Source organism: Suncus etruscus, chromosome 11 (genome assembly GCF_024139225.1).
Source record: "Suncus etruscus isolate mSunEtr1 chromosome 11, mSunEtr1.pri.cur, whole genome shotgun sequence".
NCBI classification, from domain to species: Eukaryota; Metazoa; Chordata; class Mammalia; order Eulipotyphla; family Soricidae; genus Suncus; species Suncus etruscus.
In genome coordinates, this window is record NC_064858.1 from 75,542,676 (window position 1) to 75,568,258 (window position 25,583).

At 47.7% G+C, this 25,583-nt stretch overlaps 1 protein-coding gene and 1 non-coding gene across 3 annotated transcripts in view; both read right to left on the reverse strand.

Moving 5' to 3' along the window:
• FMNL3 (formin like 3) overlaps positions 1 to 25,583 on the reverse strand; it is a 72,590-nt gene that overhangs the window by 12,029 nt on the left and 34,978 nt on the right. For both annotated transcript variants that reach the window (XM_049783645.1, XM_049783644.1), the window contains exons 2-10: positions 13,640 to 13,723; positions 11,165 to 11,245; positions 10,865 to 10,941; positions 8,076 to 8,159; positions 4,438 to 4,590; positions 3,298 to 3,406; positions 3,107 to 3,183; positions 2,501 to 2,594; positions 1 to 75 (exon numbers count right to left, since the gene is read on the reverse strand). In XM_049783645.1, coding sequence (XP_049639602.1) covers positions 1 to 75; positions 2,501 to 2,594; positions 3,107 to 3,183; positions 3,298 to 3,406; positions 4,438 to 4,590; positions 8,076 to 8,159; positions 10,865 to 10,941; positions 11,165 to 11,245; positions 13,640 to 13,723 — 834 coding nt within the window. The remainder of the gene's footprint in view (positions 76 to 2,500; positions 2,595 to 3,106; positions 3,184 to 3,297; positions 3,407 to 4,437; positions 4,591 to 8,075; positions 8,160 to 10,864; positions 10,942 to 11,164; positions 11,246 to 13,639; positions 13,724 to 25,583) is intronic.
• On the reverse strand, positions 21,503 to 21,609 carry LOC126023395 (U6 spliceosomal RNA). Its single transcript, XR_007500521.1, has one exon. It is a non-coding gene; the product is annotated as a U6 spliceosomal RNA (small nuclear RNA).

A 25,583-nucleotide genomic window follows, 5' to 3' on the forward strand; every position in this document is an offset into this window, starting at 1 on the left:
CATGAAGTCGATGTTGCTGTCCTCATTCCGGAAATACTCCATCAGCTTCTCAAAGCGGTGTAGCTCCTTGCAGACCTAAACAAGCAGACTTTCTGTGAAAAGGTCTACTCCAGGCTCGCAGGAACATCATGGCAAAGAAACTGATTCAGACCAATATTAATCACACTTCTATGCAATGGTGTGTGTGTGTGTGTGTGTGTGTGAGAGAGAGAGAGAGAGAGAGAGAGAGAGAGAGAGAGAGAGAGAGAGAGAGAGAGAGACCTTACATCACACTTCTATCCAATGGGTGCAGGAACATCATGGCAAAGAAACTGATTCAGACCAATATTAATCACACTTCTATGCAATGGTGTGTGTGTGTGTGTGACCTTAATCACACTTCTATCCAATGGGTGTGTGTGTGTGTGTGTGTGTGTGTGTATGTATGTGTGTACACATGCACCCTGTGGAACATCATGGCAAAGAAACTGATTCAGACCAATATTACTCACACTTCTATCCAATGGTGTGTGTGTGTGTGTGTGTGTGTGTGTGTGTGTGTGTGTGTGTATGTGTGTACACATGCACCCTGTGGCTATGTTATTGAAGGGAGAAGGGAATAATGAGGAAGGCTGATAGGTCATGGTTAAAGCAGGAGACTAAGGTCCTTGAGAGGACACAGGATAGGGGCCAGGCTGTAGGAATGTTCCTGTGCTGGGAAAGGGGTGCAAAGACTCCTCTGAGCTGGCTTCATGGAGGAAGAGCCATTTCCTGGCTGGAACAATGGCTGCTAGGGAAGAGATCCAAGGAGGAGGAAGAGGTGGGACCAGCAGCTGTGGCTGTATATCTAGGAATCATCACTTCAACCAGGTGTAGGGGCTTCACAGTCAGGCTCAGAAGCTGGGGAAATTCCAAGAGCTTGCTCCTCTCCAGTCACAGCCAATAACCAGGGAGACACCACCCCCCACCCCCTTCTCCAAACCCCTTTGCTGTGCATCCAGCAATGGTCACAACCTCAGGCCATGGGAATGCCTGCCATTGGTGGCCAGCAATGATCAAGATCTCCAGCTGGGACACAGGAAAGGTCAGGTGAGAGCCACTGAATACCCAGGTACTCCCAGGTGGTAAACCAGGAGCCTTCCTGGCATAAGAATCAATAAGATAGAAATTTCTACTTTTCGTTAAAAACAAAATTGGGGGGGCCAGAGAGATAGCACAGTGGCATTTGCCTTGCAAGCAGCCGATCTAGGACCTAAGGTGGTTAGTTCGAATCCCGGCATCCCATATGGTCCCCTGTGCCTGCCAAGAGCTATTTCTGAGCAGGTAGTCAGGAGTAACCCCTGAGCACCACCAGGTGTGGCCCAAAAACCAAAAAAAAAAAAAAAAAAGTAAAACAAAAAAAAACAAAATTGGGGTCAGGAATTTGATCAGTAGTTGTTCAATGTTTCCCAAGGCAAGTGAACATTGCCTTGCATGTGTGAGGCCCTGGGTTCAATCCTGGCACAGTTTTTTATTTTAAAAAGCTACTTCTGGGGCCGGAGAGATAGTCTGAAGGTAAGGCGTCTGCCTTCCATGCAGAAGGACGGTGGTTCCCATAAAGTCCCTCATGCCTGCCAGGGGCAATTTCTGAGTGGGCTGGAGAGATAGCAAGGAGGTAAGGCATTCGACTTGCATGCAGAAGGTCGGTGTTTCGAATCCTGGCATCCTATATGGTCCCTCAAGCCTGCCAGGAGCAATTTCTGAGCAAAGAGCCAGGAGTAACCCCTGAGTGCTGCTGGGTGTGACCCGCCCCCCCAAAAAAATTGCCAGAGCAATAGCACAGAGGTAGGGTGTTTGCCTTGCATGCGAGCGATCCAGGATGGACCTTGGTTTCATCCCGTCCCATATGGTCCTCCGAGCCAGGAGATATTTCTGAGTGTATAGCCAGGAGTAACTCCTGAGTGTCACAGGGTGTGACCCATAAAACAAAAACAAAAACAAAACAAAACCAAAAAAAAGCCACTTCCCACTTGGGAAAGCCCTGTTATCTCTTTAACATATTCTCTTTCAAAAAAACAAAACAAAAAAAAACAAAAAACATATTCTCTTTCCCCTCTCTCTCTCTAAATTTCTTTCAATAAAAAATTATTTAAATAGGGGCTGAAGAGATAGCACAGCAGTAGGGCATTTGCCTTGCATGCGGCTCATCCGGGATGGACCCTGGTTCAATTCTCGGCATCCCTTATGGTCCTCTGAGCCTACCAGGAACAAATTCTGAGCTGCCAGGTGTGGCCCAACCACCACACAAAATTTAAATAAAGAAAAGAAAAAAATATATAATCTTCAGGATTTTAAATGCTAGGGCCAGAGTGATAGCACAGCAGTAGGGTGTTTGCCTTGCATGCAGCCAACCCGGAATGGACCCAAGTTCAATCCTCATTATCCTATATGGTCCCCAAGCCTGCCAGCAATGATTTCTGATCAGAGCCAGGAGTAACCCCTGACTGGGTGTGACCCCCCCACACACACATGAACGACTGACCTCTTTGAAATTGTCGAAGGCAGCAAGAATGATTTCATGACCTCCCCGCACCAAACACACAGCTGCCAGGAGCTCTAGGACAAGGGCTTTGGTCCTGGGATAAAGAAAGACATTGACCTCTTAGTCCTCCACTCTGGATATTTCACTTCCATCTGGATGAATCCTTACAGAGAATGGAGACAGCCCTCACTGACGTGGATTTGGGGGGAAAGGCAGGGTTTGATCTCAGGCAAAGTATACAGACACACTTAAAAAGAAAATATTGGACTGGAGAGCTGACTAAAGACTGGAGCACATGCTTTGCATGTGAGAAATCCAAGTTTGATCCTGGCACCCTATGGTCTCTCCAGCACTGCCAGGAGTGACCATCTCTAGCACTGAGCTGGCACTAGGCCCTAAGAATTGTTGGGTGTGATCCAAAATGAAAAACAAAATCAACAAGGCAAAAAAAGGAAGGCTTGTTCCTTCACCCACTTGTATGGACCAGGGATACTCCTCCAGCAGCAGGGGCAAGAGACCATAGCACTCCTACGCTAGGCAGCATTTCCATCAGGGAAAAGTGAAGCCTCAGTCACCAGGGCAGAGAAAGGAACAAGAGGGACTTACCTGGGGTTCTTATTGTTGAGACTGAGTGCAATCTCATTGACAGCATGGGGGTGGGACATGACCAGGTTGAATCCGTACTGCAGATAGAGAAAGGAACATGGAGGGAGGCCTGGTATGAGGAGAGAACAGTCCCTGGCTCTGACTGAAGAGAGGCCATGCACTGGAAGGGGGACATGGGGGCCCTGTTTCACCTGATAGTTCATGATGGCCCTGAGACAGAGGATGCACACATGGACATCGTCCTTCTGGCTCACTAAACGTGAGTTCTTCAGGGCCCTGCGCCCTGGGAGGGTGCTGTACCTGGAGGAGGAGTAGCTGGTGAAAAGTCTGGCTTTATTCACCATCCATCACCCAAAAAGCAGGCTCCCTTCAACCACAGCAAAAAAAGGGTGAAAGAGGAGCTTGCACCAAAAGTGCAGAGACAGACTACAGGAAGCGACTCTTCATGTCCCAACTGTCCCGAGCCCACATCATCTCCAAAACGCAACAGCAATTTTGATCTTTTCCCATCGTCTCCACAAGGCCAGAGAAGTGCTTTTGAGCCTTTCCTCCTCTGTCCAATCATATATCTTGGCTCCCACCCGACTCTTATGTATCTGTGGAGGCAGTGCCAGACCACAGGGCTCTAGGAGATGCATCTTGCTTTGTATCATGCACCAGTCCTTTCCATGATGCTTCACGAAAGAGAAGTGCCAATGATCTGTGAAGCAGCATGACGAGAATGAGCTGTTCAGAGGACTGAACCTAGGAGACTAGAAGTATAGCCACAAGAGATAGAGAGGATGGGAGGAGCCCCAGGCCCAAAAGTTCAGCTGCCTGGGGTAGCAGATCTTTGAGAAGTCATCTGTTCCATCCACCTGCTTCTGAAGACACTGCAGACAGACAGGCACAGCATAAGAAAAAAGGTACCAAGGAAGCCATGGAGGCAAACTGGGTAGATGGGGTGGTTGGAGAGGCAAAAGGGCCAAATGCAGAGCCAGAGGGAGACAGACAAGAGGGTAGGGCATGATCACCTGGAAGAACTAGCTCTGTTCAACAGGTGTGGAGGAAGGAAGCAGTGAGAAAGAAAGCAATGAGAAAGCAAAATGGGCAGGCCCAGAGAGAGGGCAGAGGAGAGGCCCAGATGGGGTGTGCACAGCTGAAGGTAATATACTTACCCAGGATAGATTGCTGAGCAGAATCAAGGAGACAGAGAGGACAGACGAGAGAGAGACTGGCAGGCAGAGGGCAAGAGAGCTGAGCCTGGAAGCAAGAGTAGAGGAGAGCATGAGCACTCACCGCTGGGGCCAAGACCTGGCTGGGGGGTTGAGGGGTGCAGAGCGAGCACATACCGGAGTACAGACTGGCGCGCAGAGCGAGCGAGGCTGTTGGTGAAGGGGGCAGACAGGGCGCTGGGGGGCTGCAGGTCCTCGATGGACCTGCTCCAGGAGCGTAGCTTGTCAAATGCACCATCGTCACCACTCTCCAGACCCTCAAAGTCAAACCTGAAGCAGGAAAGGACACACATGCGCACACACAGGAGCAATTCAGGGCCAAGCTCCAGTGAACCTACTGCAGTCATCCACCTCCAGGGCAGCAGAAAGCAAGGGCAGCAGGAAGAGAAATCTGGACCAGACAGCAGTGACAGGAGCACTCCTAACTCAGGAGTTAGGGAGCCCTGCGGGACATTAGGGGACAGAGGAGATGGGAATGTGGACAGAGCCAGTCACCTTCTACTGCTGAGTGACTATAGGAATGTGGGCCATTGGGGTGCGGGAAGCTGCCTGTCTTCCTACATTTCCACTGAAGAGCCAGGCTCCCTAGGGAGAATCTTTACCTCATGGAAGGGTGGCAAGGACCAGGCCACTGTGGCTTCTGTTGGCTAACTAATGGCAGTGGACAAGAAGGTCTGTTTTGGGAATGGGGCCGGGTGGTGGCGCTAGAGGTAAGGTGCCTGCCTTGCCTGTGCTAGCCTTGGACGGACCGAGGTTCGATCCCCCAGCGTCCCATATGGTCCCCCAAGCCAGGAGCAACTTCTGAGCGCATAGCCAGGAGTAACCCCTGAGTGTCACCGGGTGTGGCCCAAAAACCAAAAAAAAAAAAAAAAAAAGGTCTGTTTTGGGAATGGGCTCATGGGGGTCCCCAGCCAGCCCAAATGAGACAGCCTTCTGTGTTCAGGAGAATAGCATATGGCAGGTGCCACATCCTAGCTTTGGGTTTTCATGACTGGGCTTTTTGGGTTTGTTTTGGAGCCACACTCAGGGGTAATCAGGGCTTACTTCTGGCTCTGCACTCATAAATTGCTCCCAGTGGAGTTCAGGTGCTGGGGATTAAACCATGGTTGGGCACGTGTAAAACAAGCTTCTGTCCACTGTACTACTGCTCCAGCTCCTGATGACTGGTTTTTCTCTGGTTCTTTCTAAGCTTCCTAGCACCTTAGGGAATACCTTTCAGCTCCAGCATTCCTGGGATTAAGTTTGTGGATTGCATCTCTCCCCATAGGATTATTCCACCCCTGAAACCCCATTCCTCTTTCCTTGCCTCATTCCTGCCCCCCCCCCCACACACAGGTCAGAAGGACTAAGCAACATTCCTCAGGAGTTGGACTGTCCCAAGAGTCAAGCAGAGAGGTTGAGACTGAAGCATGACCCATCGAGGCCTGGGTGCTTCAGAAAAAGCCGGAGCAGACTCTTGATGATCAGAGCTGTTTCAGGAGTGCTCACACAGGCAAGGGAAGGGGTTGTCTCCCTGGTAAATAGGCAGCTCATCAGTGGCTCCCTCCGTAAACAACAGTGTTCCCTGCACACACACAGATCACAAACTCATGCCTTCACGCCACTAGCAGACTGCACCGCCACTAGCAGACTTCACCATTGGCTCAGAATTCTTCCCCAAACAACACCTCCCTCCTCTGTCCCCACTGCTCTCTCTTAAAGACACTTGGTGCCCTGCTCACTGCTGTAGACACCACAGGGCCAAGACTCCAGAGTATTTTGGTTTAGAGCAGCTGGAATCTGTTTACTTTTTAAGTGAGATAGGCTTATTTGGAAAAATGATCAACATCATTTTTACTATAAAAGCTCTGAATTTAAAAAGATCATTTCAGCAAATGCTTTTCATATTTTTTCTATAAAAAGAGCAAAATTTAAGGGTTGGAGTGATAGCACAGCCATAGGGCGTTTGCCTAGCATGCAGCCTACCCGGGAAGGATCTGGGTTCAATCTCCAGCATCCCATATGGTCCTTTGAGCCTGCCAGGAGCGATTTCTGAGCGCAGAGCCAGAGGTTACCCCTGAGCACTGCAGTGTGTGACCCAACGAAACAAAACAAAACAAAAAAAAGGAGCAAAATTTAAAGGAACAAGAGGATCCTAAGATGTAAGTCTATGGGGTTGGGTATAGGGAGTGAACTGCTGTGGTTCTCACAGGGTGAGAGGCTAAACTCAGGACAGACGTTAGCTTGAATCTCTAGGGAGACTCACTGGAGAGAAGGCCTATTGAATAGTGGAAGACAGTCAGGGCCAAGGACAGTGACAATAAGGATGGGAATCCAGGCACTACTGCTAAGGCCCAGAAGAGGTGTTCCTGAGGACACGTTCCTTTTACGGCTAACCCTAGAAAAAGTCAAGGGGAAACCAGGAAGTCGATCCTGCTAAGGCTGACAAGCCTTGGGTGCTCCTGAATATGATCCCACTATAGCTGTCCATACACCCAGGTGATAGGGAAGGGTAGGCCACCAACAGTGGATCAGTAACAATAAAGTAGTTCATTCAAAATATGTTTAGTGTGTTCCCAATATTATGAAGTGCTTTACGCTCATTTTCTTTCTTTTTTTTTGGGGGGGGCCACACCCGGTGATGCTCAGGGGTTACTCCTGGCTATGTGCTCAGAAATCGCTCCTGGCTTGGGGAACCATATGGGATGCCAGGGGATTGAACGGTGGTCCATCCTAGGCTAGCGCAGGCAAGGCTGACACCTTACTGCTTGTGCCACTACTCTGGCCCCACGCTCATTTTCTTTTTTCTTTTTTTTGGTTTTTGGGCCGCACCCGGCGTTGCTCAGGGGTTACTCCTGGCTGTCTGCTCAGAAATAGCTCCTGGCAGGCATGGGGGACCATATAGGACACCGGGATTCAAACCAACCACCTTTGGTCCTGGATCGGCTGCTTGCAAGGCAAACGCCGCTGTGCTATCTCTCCGGGCCCCATCTAATAATTCTTATAACTCGGGAACATAAAGCCCTCTTATATAAGAAACGCAAACTATCCAAAGACACATGGAACTCAGTGACAAGACAGAGACACAACTTATTTTTTCCTTGTTTGTTTTTCTTGGCCTCACCTGATGGCACTCAGGTTACCATATAGGATGCCATCTATAGGATGATCCATCCTGGGTCAGCTACATGGAAGTCAAATGCCCTACCACTGGTGCTCGCTACCACTCTGGTCCCAGAGACACAACTTTGGGACTCTTGAAAGTCCTCATTCTTTCTCCACTGTCCCATACTTTATTGCCTCTTAGGCCACAATGTGATTGAAAACAGCTGCTAAATGTGGCTCCAGGGATGTGTGCCTGCTCCACATGTGAGGCCCTGATCCCATTCTGAGCAACAAAAACAAAAGGGGCTTCATCTATCTAGGTCAAAGATCTTGCTCACTGTTCCTGGGGTAACCTGCAGTAACCCTCTCACACAGGGAGACCCCAGGAGCTCTGGAGACATCTCTCCAATGGTGTGAAATGTCCTACACACCAGGAATTTTCCTTTACTACTTCCAGCCTGAAGCAACTTCTCAGGTCCTGATCCTTAACTCCCTTTCCATGCTTTTCTTGCTCCTCCAGTGACTTGACACTCTGAGGTATAACACGCTGCTACCAGGCCCCTGCCTAGGACAGACATTCCTTCTCATTCCTATGATCTCCCTCTGCCTCATCTAATCAAAAGGGGGCCATCTTCCCTCACTGGTCTCCAGCCTAAGTCCTGGGTACTCACATGACAGAACACTGGGCGAAGGACAGGTAATCCACCAGTACATCCAAGCCTTTGTTTTCATCATTCAGGAACTCCCGCACCCACCTGCAGATGAAGGTAACAGGAGGGATTTAAGTGGGTACAGGGTAAGTAGAGCAGAAGGAGGGCACTGTCACTCCCTTATGGACCCTCAGGAACTTAGTACTAGGCCAGGAACTTTCGAATAATCAAAGTCTACACATGGATCAGTTATAATTATACCACCAACCTGGAGCTTCCTTGGTGAGGATCAGAGGTCAGGAGAGGCACAAGCCTTTTAATACCTGCGGCCACATGAGCTTTCAGAAGCCTGACTTCAAGGTCTAGGGGACTTACTCAGAGCCTTCTGTGCCCCTGAAGTTGGGTACAATCCAGGCTTCTTATAGGCCAACTCTTTACAAAATGTTGGATGGAAGATGGAGGCGGGAGGTTATGAGGAGCCCTTGCTGTAGGCCACTGTGCAGGGCTGTGCCAAATAGAGATCAGCAGACTCCCAAATTGATTAGATCAATATACAGGATAGATGATAAAAATGATCTCTGGACAGAGGCAGAGGAGGTCATAGGTTCTTTCACCAAGTTTGAGAAAAACTACCAGAGCAAGTACAGAAGTGAAAAAGACATGAGGGACTCAGTCAGGGCAAGTTTAGGGAAACTGAAAAGGATGAGGTATCCATTTGGAAAGCTGTTAACTCCAGAATAGATAAAACCATTGGAATCAGACTGAAAGCTTGACCCCTTCAGCTAGGGAAGGAAGGATGGATAATGGCCCAGGGCACTTTTACCCTGTGTTAAGGTCTGTGGGCTGTGAAACCCCTGGAAGATACAGTAAGTCCCAGGACTGAAGGGACAGATTCATTCCACAGTAAAGGGATTTCCAACTCCTGTGTTTTACAGGAACATCTGGGTCAGTCTTTACAGCCTACACTGTTGGAGCCCACTGGGTCCCTTCTGCAGCTGTGGCGCCAGCACCCTGTTAGCTTGCCACACCCCTGGTCAAAGGCAGGCAGGAGGCCCTAGTCCAGCTGAGATCTGGCAGCCTGCACTAGCCCAGCCTGGCTGACACCGGAGCTGCATGAAGTTAGTTTCCTCTCTGGGGGCGGACAGGCCTCCCACTTCCTGTCTGTCTGCTCTCCAGCTCCCCACCCCCTTCTCATTTCCTGTCTGAGTCTACACTGCTATTTTTGGGATCTTGACACTTTGAGGAGAGGTTAAAGGGCACTTAGGCAGGACAGAGAAACCAATACAAACTGAGGAGGGAACTTTCAGGGAGACTCTGATTTGCAACTTGTCTCTGCTCCTATATCAGAGCCTCACAAGGCTGTCCGGTACATCAGCCTCCTTAGACTCTGGGGACATGTAGGAGCTGACTGTCCTCACCTGGCCTTGGGCTGCTTCCCCTAGCAGCCTGACAGCCTGACAAACTCTTCCTGCCCAGAAATCCGGGAAGGATTCTGCCCTCCCACATAACTGTACCCAGAGAAGTCATAGTTCAGATGACAGAAGTTGCTAAAAAACCAAGCTGTTCCCTGGGAACCAAGTACTGGGTCTAGACCTCCAATCTGTGTGCCAACTGCCCAGAGGCCCTAGGCCTGGGAACAATGATGTTCTAGCTCCTGCTCCTGGCCAGGAACCAGCAACAGGTAGAAGGGACAGGCAGTGGGACTGTACCACCTACTATATACTCTCCTTTCACTGCAAGGAGGATTCAACCAAATAAAGATGGAGGTTTAGTGATCTATTTCCTAGAGCTTCAGTTTTCAAAGTCTGGTTCATGGATGAGGTGTTGAAGTCAGTTCTGATCACCAACCACAGTTCATGAGCTCTCACTTTCTGATTCTCTCCCTGAGGCTGCTCTACAACACAACTGATCCTAGCAGAAAAGCTGGGGCACAGAGAGAGGCTATGCACACACTGAATGGCAGTACTATCAGGCAAATTTTCCCACCCTTACTTTTGAAAGCCCAGGAACTTAGAGCTAGTTCCCCTCACCCCAGGCTTGACTTCTCACTTACATAAGCTCCAAAAATTCATGTTAGGCTCATTACATGGAAGCCCTGTCTGTGTGCCCTACCAGATGTCTAGTCTCAGTGGGCTCAGACACCCATTCTCACTCTCACTTTCACTCTACACACCTGCCCTGTTTAGTTTGCTCTATAACTCTAAGGCCACTTCTTTCTTTCAGTGGGCCTTCCACATTAGCCCTTTGCCTGTTCAACAAGTTCTGGATACTGACTCAGAGCCTGAAAAAAAAGAAACCACAAAGACCTCAGGAGCCTTGTCAAGTGGTTGGCACTACCAAGGTTTTCAGTTCTTGATTCCATCACCAGGACCTCCTTTCCTGGAGTTTTAGGAAGCTGCTTCTACCTATGAACTAACATTGTCTATAACTAAGCAAATAATCTTCTTGGCACCAAATAGTCAAGAGCCAGGTCTCCAATATCAGCCTTTTTAAGCTAAGTCTCTCCTGACACAATCCCAGTTTCCAGGCAGCCTCCAGTCTTGGCTGCAGAGAGAACATGTATTCAGGCCACAGGCTCAGAACCCTTAGAGCAGCCCCCTGCTTACCAGCAGCATCTACTGAGCAGCTGGCAGAACAGAGTTGTACCAAAAAGAAGGCCTTGAGGAACCAAAAGCCATTGAGGATCCAAAGGGCCAAATCTGACTCCATGGCAGGAAGCTAGACAAAGAATCTTGAGAGACTGCCAGATCCTGTATGGCCTGCTCAAGCCTGGGGCCAGCTGTAAGGCTCTGCTGTTCCAATCTACTCACCCAATGTGGTTGGTCCGAAGTGAGATCTCCAGCTCCCTCAATACCTTGGTTGATTCCTGCACTCTCCTCCTGAACTTCTATATAAACACAGAATGTCCTGTCACTGATGGAGATTCCCAACCCAACTTCATTGCAGGAATTAAAAGGGCAGTTAAAAAAAAAATGAAAGAAACACAAGAAGGCAGTTATAATCTTCCCTCTATTATGAGCCAGTCACTCCAGCATATGCCTTGAATTTCAGAATTTCCACTCCTCAGAAGCTGATAACCACTGCAAGCCAAACCCTACCTACTGCCTCACCTTCCGGGTTACGTTGGGGTCCAAGAAGCTCTGGAGTTTCTGAATGTAGGTGTGGGGAGGATTCTTCACCTGGAACCGTTCCTGAAAGGAAAACACAAGATGGAACCAGAAAATCCTGAGGTGAGTGTAAGAAAGAAGGCCATATCACTCAAAGCAATTAATCCTCAGGGATTTCCAAAGATTCTATGTTTTCTCCTCTTCCAATCAGTGTTCCTGAGCCTAACAGATTTTCTTATTAAAAGTTATTTTCAGGGGTCCGAGAGATAGCATGGAGGTAGAACGTTTGCCTTGCATGCAGAAGGACGGTGGTTCGAATTCTGGCATCCCATATGGTCCCCCGAGCCTGCCAGGAGCAATTTCTGAGTGTAGAGCCAGGAATAACCCCTGAGCGATGCCAGGTGTGGCCCCAAAACAAAACAAAACAAAAAAATGAAACAAAAGTTATTTTCAGGGCTGGAGTGATAGTACAGGGTTTAGGACACTTGGCTTAAACTCAAGCGTCCCAATTCTTCTTCTTTTTTTTTTTTTTTTTTTTTTTGGTTTTTGGATCATACCTAGTGATGCTCAGAAGTAACTCCTGGCTATGTGCTCAGAAATCGCTCCTGGCTTGGGGGACCATATGGGATGTCAGGGGATCAAAACGCAATCCGTCCTCAGTCAGCCGTGCAAGGCAAATGCCCTACTGCTTTCACCACAGCTTCAGCCCCAAGCATCCCAATTCTAAGAGGGGGAGTCCCTGTGCCTGAGATGCGGATAAGCTGGAGGGTAGAAGGGCTAGAAAAGTTTAGGAGGATAATGCAATGCTAGTGAATAAAAACAAAAACAGAACAGGGAAAAAGGCAGAGTTTAAGAACTAAAATTATGTAACCCAGGGGCTGGAATGACAGTGTAGCAGGTAGGGAGTTTGCCTTGCACAGGCAGACTTGGGTTCAATCCTAGCATCCCATAAGGTCCCCTGAGCCTACCAGAAGTAATTTCTGAGTACAGAACAAGGATGTAAAACAAAATTAAACAAAAAAGAAAAAACCCAAACAATAACATTATGTAACCCAGAAAATATTATATTGTCAACTTAAAAAAAAAAGCAAACCACTCCTTTGGAATCCAGAGTGATAGTACAACAGGTAAAGTACTTGTCTTACATGCGGCCAACCCAGTTTGATCCCTGGTATCCCATATGGTCCCCTGTACATCACAGGAGTAACTCCAGAGCACCATTGAGTATGCCCAAAAAGCAAAAAACAAGCAAAATAAAACACTTCTGGGTAATTGAAGATATCACTGAGATTAGAGTTATGCATTTTTTATGTATAGGGCCCCAATTTGATCCCTAGCACCACATGAGTACCATGTATATAGACTAATGGTTCCTGCAGAGGGTTGCAGTAACATAGTACCCTCAGACCAAGCATGAAATTATTCTGTCCAGTTGGTATAGATGGGAAACACCCTCTTCCTCACCAAAATAAATAAATAACCCCAAACTAAAAGCAAACAAATAAAATACTACCTCTAAAGCCCACTGGGATAGAATGTACTGTACAAGCACATGCTTGGAGAAAGCAGAAGTGGACTCACTCCTTTATAACAAAGCTTTCCAGCAAGAGCCAGTCAAACAAGCCTCAGCTCTGCCAGGTGCTTCCACATGTCCTAGGAGGTTAGGAAGGAAGACCCACCTCCTGGCCCCTCAGGCAAGCTTGTCAAGGTTCAGGGCTTGGGACCTGCGAGTATCGGCTGGGAAAAGAACAGGCTGCAGGTGTTCCTCCTGAAATCTAAAGTAATTTGTAACCTCTAAGTCCTCTTCCAGCTCTAAAATCTATTCACTCTGGGAGAACCTCCAATCGTTAAGTCTTCAAATTTCGGGTAAAGCATCTGCCTTGATGCAGCCGATCAAGGACAGATGGTGGTTCGTATTCTGGTATCCTGTATAGTCCCCCTATGCCTGCAAAGGGGTGATTTCTGAGTGCAGAGCCAGGAGTAACACCTGAGCACAGCCAGGTATGACCCCACCACACACACACACACACACAAAAAGGTCTTCCAAATTTTGGAAGGAGAGAACAGAGGACTAGAGTGTCTCAGTACTATGAGAATCTTGCTATCTACAAGATGTGGGGCAAAGAAGATTGATAAATCGCCCTCTGGGCTGACCTTCTTGGAGAAAAGCAGAAACAGGACCAACTGGGAATAACCCAACTTCTCTGTAGCTGACCCACACCTGCCAAACCTGCCACACTTCCTTCAGGCTACTGCCCACCAAGAAGAAATCAAGCCCACTCTTTGTAGGAGCTGGAGGGGAACTTGGTTTACCAGCCCTGCCTATTAGAATCTTCTTGGTACAGGAAGTAAGCATAGAGTAAGACCAAGTCCTAGCCAGAGTTCCTCAAGGGAACCTAGAACCTAGAACTGCAAGCCTTAGGCTCCGCCTGTCTCGTACAGTCCAAGACCCAACTCTTATTTTCCAAAGTCCCATACCTGGTCACAAATGAGATCCCATTTCTTCTCATTGTCATACTGTCGCAGGAGCCGGGCCTTGTCAGGAGGCAGATTCATGGAGCTCTGAAGAGAGAAACCTTGTTAATGAAGCCAAAAGGAATACTGGATGCATGCAGCTTCAGCCTAATGCTCTTGCAGCAAGGTAGCAGACCTAGGAAGGCCTGTATCCCTTCATTCACATTTAGTTCTGTTAGGCTGAGGAATGGTTTCCAACCACAGACTGTGGAATTAATGTAGTAAGTTGAGATCGACTTTGCTTTAAATTGCAAGTAGAAAATATGAATGATTCATGAAACTTTTAATTCTTTTACATTTTATATACACACACAGGTCATACTATAAGTATGAGAAAATTAAGAACAGCATTAAGTCAGCAAATTAAAACAGCAACTCTCAATCTGTTCCCTTCTGCCTGAAAGAAAGGTGGAGCCTGAGTCCCAACCCTGTGAAGTGGCTCCTGTTCCTCTTACCCCCATATCAGAACACAGAGACATAAAGATATCCGCTCACATCATTTCAGGAAATAATTTGTAAAATGTGGGTACTTTAGGGAGAGTATAGTGGGTTAAGGCATTTGCCTTGATCCAAGGTACCAAATATGTACTCCTGAGGACCATCAGGAGTGATCTCTGAGCTCACATGGTATGGCCACAAAAACAAAAGTTATGATACAATGAATTAAGACACAGTGAAATAGCACAACCCCATGCTGAGACACTCATCCAAAAGATGGAGAAACCAAGAGTCATTTTTGGTTTTTGGGACAAATCCATCAGGATAAATCCTGACTCTGCACTCAGGAATTAATCCTAGCAGGCTCAGAAGATCATATAGAATGCTGACAATCAAAGCCAGATTGGGTGTTTGCAAGGAAAATGCCCTACTCACTGTACTATTGCTCCAGCCCCATCATTTTTATTCATTCATGGACCACTGTTGGCTAAGGGAATATACCAGGCATCCACAGTGGACCCATGAGGCCAACTGCCCTATATTCCTCCCTCATTCCCATCAACTGAGTCCTTTAGAAAATTCTCCTGCCTATGTCCTCCAATACAGTTGAATCAAAAATTATTCCCCTGGGGGCAGAGTAGGTAGGGCATTTCATTTGCCTTGCATATGGCCAACCCAGGTTCAATCCTCAGTATCCTATATGGTCCCCTAAGCCCTATCAGGAGTGATTTTGAATGCAGAATCAGGAGTAATTCCTGAGCACCGACAGAACTAAACAAAAACAAAACTAAAATATATCCCTGAAGCAACCCAGCTGTGTGACAAACACAGGGACTCCTACAAAGCCATCTTCTCCACAGCATGTTGCAGGTTGTTCCTCTCTTTCACATCCTGCTTTGAGGTCAACCCCACTCACTTGGTCTACCCCTTTAAATTATTTATTTTGTTTTCCTTTTTAATTGTTTTTTATTTTCTTTTTGGGCCACACCCAGTGGCGCTCAGGGGTTACTCTTGGCTCTGTGCTCAAAAAATTATTCCTGGGGCCCGGAGAGATAGCACAGCGGCGTTTGCCTTGCAAGCAGCCGATCCAGGACCAAAGGTGGTTGGTTCGAATCCCGGTGTCCCATATGGTCCCCCGTGCCTGCCAGGAGTTATTTCTGAGCAGACAGCCAGGAGTAACCTCTGAGCTCTGCCGGGTGTGACCCAAAAACCAAAAAAAAAAAAAAAAAAAAAAAAATTCCTGGAAGGCTCAGGGCGGGGGGCAGTGAGGGGACATGAGGAATGCCGGAGATTGAACTCAGGTCAGCTGTATGCAAGGCAAAGGCCCTCCCTACCCACTGTACTATCCCTCCTGCCCCCATCACTTGATCTACCTTTGTCCTCTCCTTGACATCCTCACCCTGGGGATATCATGTGCTCCATGTCCTGAGAAGTTACACAATCAACCTCTGTGCTACTCCAGAAGCAGGGATTATGTGGGAGAAGGCCCTAAATTTTCAAGAGAGAGAGAGAGAGAGAGAGAGAGAGAGAGAGAATGAAGAGTGTGTGTGTGTGTGAAAAGAGTGTGTGTGTATGTGTGTGTTTGTGTGTGTAGCATCATTTACTTCTGCCGCACATTCCTTATTCACTTCTGCCATCCATTCCTTATGAACTGACCTATCTATGCATGCATACTACTAAGCAGTCTCCCAGAATGTGTTTGCTCTCAGCCCTCCAGACATCTCCCAGGTACTGTGGAGAGGCTCAGCCCCTGGAAAGATGCACCAAATGCTCAGGAAAATAGTAGGGTCAGTGTTGAGAGGGTATGTCTCTACACAGAGTTCAGATAAGGAAGCATTTAAGATGGGAAATACAGGGCAGGTGAAGAAGATAAGGGGAAAGACCAGGCCACATAACACCTCTTCCTGGGTCACCACTACCCATGAATTAGCATGTACTTCCTTAGTAGAGGGGTTAAAGGAATCACCCCACTGCCCATGAAGTAGGGCAGATTCCAATCCAGAATGTTCTTTTTGGTACTGCTTTGTCAGGAGTCCAACTCAGTTGGTCTGTGTGGCTTGCAGGATAGGTGTGGGAGGCCACAAGGAAACAAGGTGCCTACAGGTCAAGGTGGGCCGGGAATAAGATTTCTCATAGCACAGTCATCTGACTGTAAGTGAGCCTGGAGTAAATTCAGCCCTGGTTCTGCCTCTGGCACATGCTGAGCTGACATCCTGTCACTGTTTATCTCTTTGTCACTGTTCATCTCTTCCAAGCACATGACTTGAATATAATTTTCTGTCTCCCCTGAAAGAAAGTGATGGGGGAAGGGCAGCCTGTCACAAATGGGACAGACATTATATCCGCTCACACCAATTCCTCCCTCAGACACCACAGTCAGTGCCTGTGGCTTCAAACTTCCTCCCAGGTGAACTGCGGAGGAAACATTTGGTGGTTCTGAGGCTTCAGAGAAGAAATTGAGCAAAATCACCCCCTCGGGGAAACATCACTTGAGAACTTGAGTTATTATAAAAAGGACCATCACAGGGCCGGAGAGATAGCATGGAGGTAAGGCGTTTGCCTTTCATGCAGAAGGTCATCGGTTTGAATCCCGGCATCCCATATGGTCCCCTGTGCCTGCCAGGAGCAATTTCTGAGCATGGAGCCAGGAGTAACCCCTGAGCATTGCCGGGTATGACCCCCCCCTCAATAAAAAGGAACATCGCTGAACTTCCAGGACAAATAAACCTTAGGAAACAATTTCTGGCCATAGGCCCACATTCTCTGGTCAAGAGCTTGGGGTGCATATTTTGGACTGTAATACTGTCCTTCTAATTCTTTGAGCTGAAGTGTAAAGAGTAAAGAAGTAGGTAACAGGGCCCGGAGAGAGATAGCTCAGCGGCGTTTGCCTTGCAAGCAGCCGATCCAGGACCAAAGGTGGTTGGTTCGAATCCCGGTGTCCCATATGGTCCCCCGTGCCTGCCGGGAGCTATTTCTGAGCAGACAGCCAGGAGTAAAAAGAAGTAGGTAACAGAACTCCCTTAGCCTCCAGCACTCTGATAAGAAATCCTTCTTGGGGCTGGGAAGGTGGCGCTAGAGGTAAGGTGTCTGCCTTGCAAGCGCTAGTCCCATATGGTCCCCCCAAGCCAGGGGCAATTTCTGAGCGCATAGCCAGGAGTAACCCCTGAGCGAACAAAACTAATCTCATCACTTCACAGTGTTGAGAGGATTAAGTGAGAACTATTTGATGTTCATGTTTTTGGAACATTGTTTTGTTTGTTTTGGGGCCTAGCAGTGCACAGGGTTTACTCCTGGCTCTGCTCTTTTTTGTTTGTTTGCTTTCATTTTTTCTGGGCCACACCCAGTGGCGCTCAGAAGTTAGTCCAGGATCTGAGCTCAACAATCACTCCTGGCAGGCTTGGGGGACCATATGGGACTCCAGGAATCAAACCTGGTTCTCAGCTACGTGCAAGGCAAATTCCCTACCCGCTGTACTGTCACTCCGGCCCCTCTTGGCTCTGCTCTTGAGGTTCATTTCTGATGGTGCTTAGAGAACATAAGGGGTACTGGGATTAAAACCAGTTTGGCTACATGCAAAGCAAGTGCCCTACCCACTGTACTATCTCTCTAGTTTCAACACTGTATTTTCAAAAACTTAAGCTCCCTTCATCTCTTTCATCTCTTGAAGGTTCTGTGAAATCCTAGGACAGCCCAAAGACATGCTCCTTGCTTCCGGACCTTTCACTCCATTTCTCCTTGTTCTCTTCACACCCTGATAGCAAATTCGATAGCAAATTTCTCCCAGGATTAGGAGACTAACTTCAGGACAGAGGGTAGGGTACTTGCCTTGCACACAATCAACACACCCATAAACTCTCATCAGCATAGCCTGGAGTAATCCTTGAGTGAGGAACCAGGAGTAAGGCCTGTGCATTTCTGAATATGCCCCCCCACACACCCAAAAAAAAAGACAAATAGCTAACTAAATAAATAAATACCAACATCCTTGGGTATAGACTCCAGGGAGATGGGAGGAGAGAATAAGGATGCACTCAAACCGAAAGCAGCTCTTGGACTAATTCGGAAATCTGAGAGAACCAGCCAAGATTCTAATAAAAGCTTCGAATGGGAAGAAGCCAAAAAGGAAGGGCCTAGCTTAGATTTCCTGCCAGGTCAGACAAAGTGCCTACACTATTGGTTACCAGGTCTCTGTGGGCACAAGGTTCTATAGTCCTTGAAGGCCATTAGCCCTGGAAGGTGGGGGCAAGATAATTAGAGGGACTGGTCACAGAGATTCCCCTTTCCTGTTCTGTAGCCCCTCCTCATTTCCGTCCCACTGTAGGGGGAGGGGCAGAGAAGTAGGGGCTGGGGTTTCCTTCAAAGCCACAGGCCCTCATGGGACTCACCCTGATTCTGTTAGTCAACTTGGACCAGGCCTGGGGAAAATCCAATAAATAGAAATAGGAACCACCAAAAAATCCCAACTGTCATTCGATAAGAAGCAATCACGATGTCAGAAAGAGAAAAATATCACAGCTCCCCAGGGTGGGAAAGAGACTTTCCTACAGAGGGAATTCTGGAGGCTTAGGGAAGGTAGATATGGGCTGTTAACTGAGCAACTACATAATGGAAGTTATGGTTTTACTCATGGTTTCCCTCTTAGGACCTCTTCCCACAAAGTCCCTCATAGTTGAACACTTCTCTAAGTAGGGTAGCCCCAACACTCAAGTTCAGCCCAGGGCAGTAAAGGAGCTTTGGGCAGCTGAATCTCTGTCCTGGGCACTAATGCTGCTGCCACTGCATCCTCTTGGACCTTCCCAGGCAAGTCCTTCACAGTTGGACAGAGGTGGGAATGGGTGGGAGACACAAGAATCGGGAGTCTAGGAAATCACTCTAACCCTGCATTCCTGCCAGCATCCCTTCATTAACCAACAATCTAACCCCTAAGTCAATGCCATCGGGGCACAAAGAGCCATGTCCAATCACTAAAAGAACAGTCTTAGGAATAGCCCAGCCTACCCTTCATGCATCTCCACTTGATGGGATACAGGCACAACTGTGGCCAGCTGGGCACAGCTCCCAAAGGGCAAGAGCCCAAGGAGGTGGGAGGTACCAGCTCCTGCTGCCTTAGCCCCTTGGCTGCCATGCCCAGCCCACCGCAGTAGCAGCTCCCAGACAATGAGTTATTTTCAGCCAGCGCTTTAACACAAGCCAGCTGGCCTGTGCAGGCCGGTAGTCCTTCTCCACCCAGCCCGCCCAGACAGCAGGCAGGCTGGCCAGCCAGTGGCCCAGCCCAAAGCCTCAGTTGTTGGGCCTCTGCGTCACTGTTTATCTCGTAATTGCAGCACAACTCCTCCTGACTGCCCCCACCCCACCCCCGTCAGAAGGAAACTGAAATATCAGTTTAAACAAAAGTCCAAGAGTTAAAATTATTAAAGTCCCTCAGAACCTCCTGCATCCTGCTAGTCTTGTGACAGGGTAGGTGGGTGGGGAGCACAAGGGAGAAATGGATCAGATCAGGAGCCAAATCCTACTGTAGTCCTGGTTTTGCTGCCAATCTGGGAGGCAAATCTCAAGTCCATGCTGTCTCTCTTTTCAGAACTTAGGTTTGGAGAAAACTGGAAACAGGCGCCTAGAGTGAGCCCAGATCCCAGATCCCTGTGAAAGATTCTAGGCATCCTGGATCTTACAAACAGGAAGTCACAGGAAAAGTTCATTGCACTTGAGTGGAGGGAGAGATGTGGGAGTAAACTCTCCTGGCCCTGCTCCTCGGAGTTCATGGATTGGAAAGGGTAGGGGCAATAGTTGCCACTCAAGGTTGAGGAACCCACTTTAATGCTGCCAGGCCCTATAATCTCCCTAGTGTAGCTCACAAATTTGGGACTTCATCATGGGGTCAACCCCATGCCAGCCATATACCTTCATCCAGGCAGTACTCAACCAGACTGCTGGAAGACATCAGGAAAGAGGGAGCCCTGTTTGTTTTGAGCCATTCCTGGCAGTTCTCAGGCTTACTCCAAGCTCTACACTCAGGGATCACTCCTAGAAGGCTTAGGGGACAGTATAGGGTGCTGGGAACCAAAACTGAGTAAGCCCTGCGCAAGTCAAGCACCCTATCTGTTGTATTATGGTTCTGGCCCAGGGAAAGAAGGAGGCCCTGTACGGAAGTGCGTGTGGGGGTTAGGACTATCCTCTGGCTTTGTTTGAAGCTATCACTCTGGGGACATGCTGCTAGATGTCTTTCAGGCTCAGGAGCTGGTTGTTAGTGGGTGCTTCTGTGATTGGCAATGACTACAGCCATCAGAACTGACCTATTGAGTAGTTACAGGCCAAGTTCTGAGAAGCTTGGAAGAAAAAGAGATTGTTTATCCAGATGTCTCAGATCAAGTATGGCAGTCATACCAAAAGCAGGGTGAAGGAGGAGTACTAAGCAGTTAGTGGCTTTTCCCCAAAACAAATAGACCCCCAGGCCTCATCTTCACCTGAATGATCCTCCATGTGCAGTGGATGTTGAGAAGGCAAAGAAGTTGGCCGTGTTATCTAATGTGAGATGACTCCTGTTCTACCTCCTGCCACCTTAACATGTGGTCACACCAGATACTAACACCTACAGGAAACTGGTTAAAACACTGCCTTCGGCCTACTCAGTCCAAAGCACACAAGCTTAGTGATTTTTTTTCAGCTCTTCCTAATTAAGTGCTCGCTCCCCCACAGTCCCCCTACGCCCGGCCCTTTCTAAAATGCCACTGCACAGCAACTTGATCTGTCTGCTGGCTCCTCAGCCCCTCCTCGTGGTTAGCCAGACCCACTCACTCCCCTGTTATGCAGAATGGAAACTATTCTGCTGGGGGCAGCCTGCTTTCCAAAGCCAAGGAGTCTGAGAGCCTTACACTGTTCCAATGGCCAACTAATGCCCTCCCTACTCCACAGATTCTGCCCTCTTGCCTGACAGACAGCATTAGCTTTCATAGGAGCCCGTTTCCATGGTTACATCCCACACGGGTATTTTCCTCTCAGTGAGACACGGTGCATGTTCACCTAGTCTGATCCATTCCCACCATGAATGCACGTAGATATATTCTCACTGTTCACCCCAGAGTCTGTGAAATAACTTGAATGCATGCCTACTTTCAGCCCTGCTCTCCTTCAAATCCACACAAAAATGAAATCCTAAATTTATGGGGTAAGAGAAATCACATAAGGTTTTCTTTTCTTTTTTAGTTTGGGACCATATCCAGTGGTGCTTTACTCCTAGCTTTGTACTCAGGGATCACACCTTGTGAATTCAGGGGAGCATATATGGTGCTGGATATCAAACCTGGGTCAGAAGCATATAAGACAAGGGCCCTACCTACTGTACTAGTACTCTAGCTTCATATGTCTTTATTTTTATTTTATTTTATTTTTTTTAAAAATATGGAACGCTTCACGAATTTGCGTGTCATCCTTGCGCAGGGGCCATGCTAATCTTCTCTGTATCGTTCCAATTTTAGTATATGTGCTGCCGAAGCGAGCACTGTCTTTATTTTTTTTTCATGTTTCTTTTTAATTCAGAAAGCTTCTGGTTCATCATTTACATGAGAAAACCTGAACCCCTCATTCTTTATTTGGTTAGTTTTGAGTTATACCCACCAGTGCTCAGAGACTACTCCTGGCTCTGTACTATCTGTATTATTTCCTGGCAGTGCTCAGGGAACCATTATTGAATGCCCAGGTTTAAACCTGGGTCAGTCGCATGCAAGGCAAATGCCCTACCCGCTATACTATTGCTCTGGGCCCTGTTCTGCTGTTCTTAACATATATGATAGGAAAGAACTTCAGAGGCAAGGTTCGCCAACAAACCCAACTTTTTTTGGGGGGGAGGAGGTTTGGGCCACATGCAACAGTACTTAGGGGATACTCCTGGCTCTGTGCTCAGAAATGGCTCCTAGGGGCTGGAGAGACAGCATGGAGGTAAGGTGTTTGCCTTTCATGCAGAAGGACGGTGGTTTGAATCCCAGCATCCCATATGGTCCCCCGTGCCTGCAAGGGGCGATTTCTGAGCATAGAGCCAGGAGTAACCCCTGAACACTGCCTGCTGGGTGTGACCCAAAACAAAAACAAAAACAAAAACAAAAAAAGAAATGGCTCCTGGCAGGCTTGGGGGACCATGTGAAATGCCGGGAACCAAACCTGTGTCTTTCCAGGTTGACAACATGTAAGGCAAATGCCCTGCATGTCTCTGACCACAAAACCCAACATTTCTGATCAGCCTCACCTTAACTCTCTCTCTTGCTTGAAATTGCTTGTAATAATGTTTTCCCAATTTTCTGAACTGAACTTTCTACCCCACTCAAAATCCAAATTAAAATAATCATCTTTACTTCTAAGCTCCAAAAGTAACATTATATGAAAAACAACATGGCAGAGATATGCTTCTTATGCCCCTAATATCTTCTCATCTTCCTTAGCAATCTGTTCAGTGAAGCTCTTTGTGGTTCAGAACTATTTCTCATCTTCCCTTGCATTCAGGTGGGATGCAAGAAGTAGCAGTGTGTATACCTTCTGAAAACTGTCATTAAAGGGAAGAAGTATACTTTTCTTCTTCCTGTTTCCTGTTGGTTAATGCAAGGGTACTTCAGCTCTGGTAACTTCAGCAGTTCTTCTGGAGCATGAGCTGACTTTGAACATGAAGTCCCAGAGGCAAGAGACAATGGGTAAGGTGCTTGCTTTGATACAGCTGACCATGGTTTAATCTTCAGTATCCTAGTTACCTGACCCCCCACAGCACAGAAGCAGGAGTAAGCCCTGAGTATGGCTCTAAAACAAAAACAAAGTAAAGGGAAAATAAAGTTCCAGGCCCAGGAGATAAAGGGTGCATCACAGGCTTGACAAGAGGAGGACTCAAGTTCAGTCCCTGGCACTGTGCGAGAGCCTCTGCCCAACAAAATAAAGAAAATGAAGTAAAGCAACAAGAAAGAAAATATTTGATCACTCACATCAAAGACCGTAGCACATACACTGTTTCTTCAAGAGTATTTTCATGTGTGTGTTTCCTCTGCTCACATGTAAAACACGACCTCCTGTATGTAGGATCATCCTTAGCCTTCTCTAAATACGTAACAAATAACTGCTACATATTTCTTTCTTAAGCTCTGGTTATCTGACTGAGGACTGAGGATTTCTCACTTCCCACTATCCTTTCTATTCTGGGCTTTCTCACTCTCCTCTACTTTATTTTACAAGTATAACCTATAATTATATTATTTTGGGGCCAAGAGTTATTCCTGGCTCTATGCTCAGAAATTACTTCTGGTGGGTTCAGGAGACTATATGGGATGCCAGGGATTGAACCTGGATCTGCCACGTGCAAGGCAAATGCCCTAACCACTGTGTGATCATTTTGGCCCTGTATAACCCATATTTTATGAGGCTTTTACATTTTATATGAGGCTTTTTTCCTCAGGAAGTTCCACTTCTCATTGTGAATTTCAACTTTCTTTTCTTTTTCTTTTAATTTTTGGGCCACACCCAGTGACGCTGAGGGGTTACTCTTGGCTCTGCACTCAGAAATTGCTCCTGGCTTGGGGGATCATATGGGATGCCGGGGAATCAAACCACAGTCCATTCTAGGCTAGTGCATGAAAGGCAGATGCCCTACTGCTTGTGCCACCACTCTGGCCCCGAATTTCAACTTTCAAACACCTGCCCTGCTCTAAACTGTAGTCATTACTACAACTAGCTAGAGCACAGTCTAGCAGGAATCAGCATCAGCTTTTAATCTCCATTAACAATTGTTCAACAATTTATTTTTTGGTTTTTAGGACACACCTAGCGGCACTCAGGGGTTACTCCTGGCTCTACATTCAAAAATCTCTCCTTGGCTTGAAAGACCATATAGGATGCAGGGAATCAAACTCAAGTTCGTCCTGAGTCAGCTGCATGCAAGGCAAATGCACTGCTGCTGTGCTATCACTCCAGCTCTGTTCAACCAATTTGGATCAATTAAGTTTTTTCTTCTTTTTCTTTTTTTTTGTTTTTGGGTCATACCCAGCAGCGCTCAGTGGTTACTCCTTGCTCTACGCTCAGAAATCGCCCCTGGTAGGCAAGGGAGACCATATGGGATGCGGGGATTCGAACCACTGTGCTTCTGCATGCAAGGCAAACGCCCTACCTCCATACTATCTCTGTGGCCCCTATTAAGTTTTCTTGATTTTTTTTTTTTTTGGTTTTTGGGCCACACCCGGCGTTGCTCAGGGGTTACTCCTGGCTGTCTGCTCAGAAATAGCTCCTGGCAGGCACGGGGGACCATATAGGACACCGGGATTCGAACCAACCACCTTTGGTCCTGGATCGGCTGCTTGCAAGGCAAACACCGCTGTGCTATCTCTCCGGGCCCTCTTAATTTTTTCTTAACTTAGCTTTTCTATCTGTCCCTAAGTTTTCCATTATACCCCAGAGGGGTCATCTCCTTCCTAACTGCCAGTCTTGTCTACTTCCAGTTTACCACAGGTGAAACCTCATCTTTTCGAGCAAACCTTCCATCTGTTTAGAGTAGTAAGATAAACCCGCCCAACTGCCTCTCTACTAGTTCCTTTATTGTGAGTGCAGTGAGTTCTGATTCAGAACTAATGTCTTTCACATTTTTCTTAGACATCCAAAATTTATCCTATCAGCTCAGAGGAACAGTGCATGATTCAGACCACATGCCTTGGAAGTGAATGGTTGTACATTCAAATCCCTGGTATCCACACTCCCAGTGTACAATCCCAGCAGCTCTGCTGGCTAAGCCTGGTTGTTCTACCCTCGGCTATCTGGTGCTGCACTGGTTTCTGCTGTGCTGCAGTTAAGTGTGAGTGAACACTAAGGGCTGTGGCCACTGACAAGCAGCATGGTCAGTGAATGGGACCTCTGGTATGCAAGTGTGTGAACACTGCTGCTACCCTGGCCAAGTACCACAACCACCATTTGTGTGGTTGTGTGCATTCCACTGAAAAGTGCAATACTCCACAACTAAGTACCAACAGTAAAGCATAAGAGCATATGCAGATGTATGACATCCAGTGATCAACATAGCATAGCATGTGCACAATATCAACAAAAGAAAAAATTTAATAAAAAAAAAGTTCTTGGGCTAGAGCAATAATACAATCAATAGGAAGCTTGCTTTACATGCAGCCGACCCTGGTCGAATCCCCAGCATCCCATATACACCCCAAGCCCTGCCAGAGTATTTTTCCCTCCCTCCCTCCCTCCCTCCCTCCCTCCCTTCCTTCTTTTTTTTTTTTTTTGGGTCACACCCTGCAGCGCTCAGGGGTTCCTCCTGGCTCTATGCTCAGAAATCGCCCCTGGCAGGCACAGGGGACCATATGGGATTCGGGGATTCGAATCGCCGACCTTTTGCAAGCGCCTTACCTCCATGCTCTCTCTCCAGCCCCTCCCTCCCTTCCTCTCTCTCTCCCTTCCTTCCCCCTTCCTCCCTCCCTCCCTCTCTCTCCCTCCTCCCTCCCTC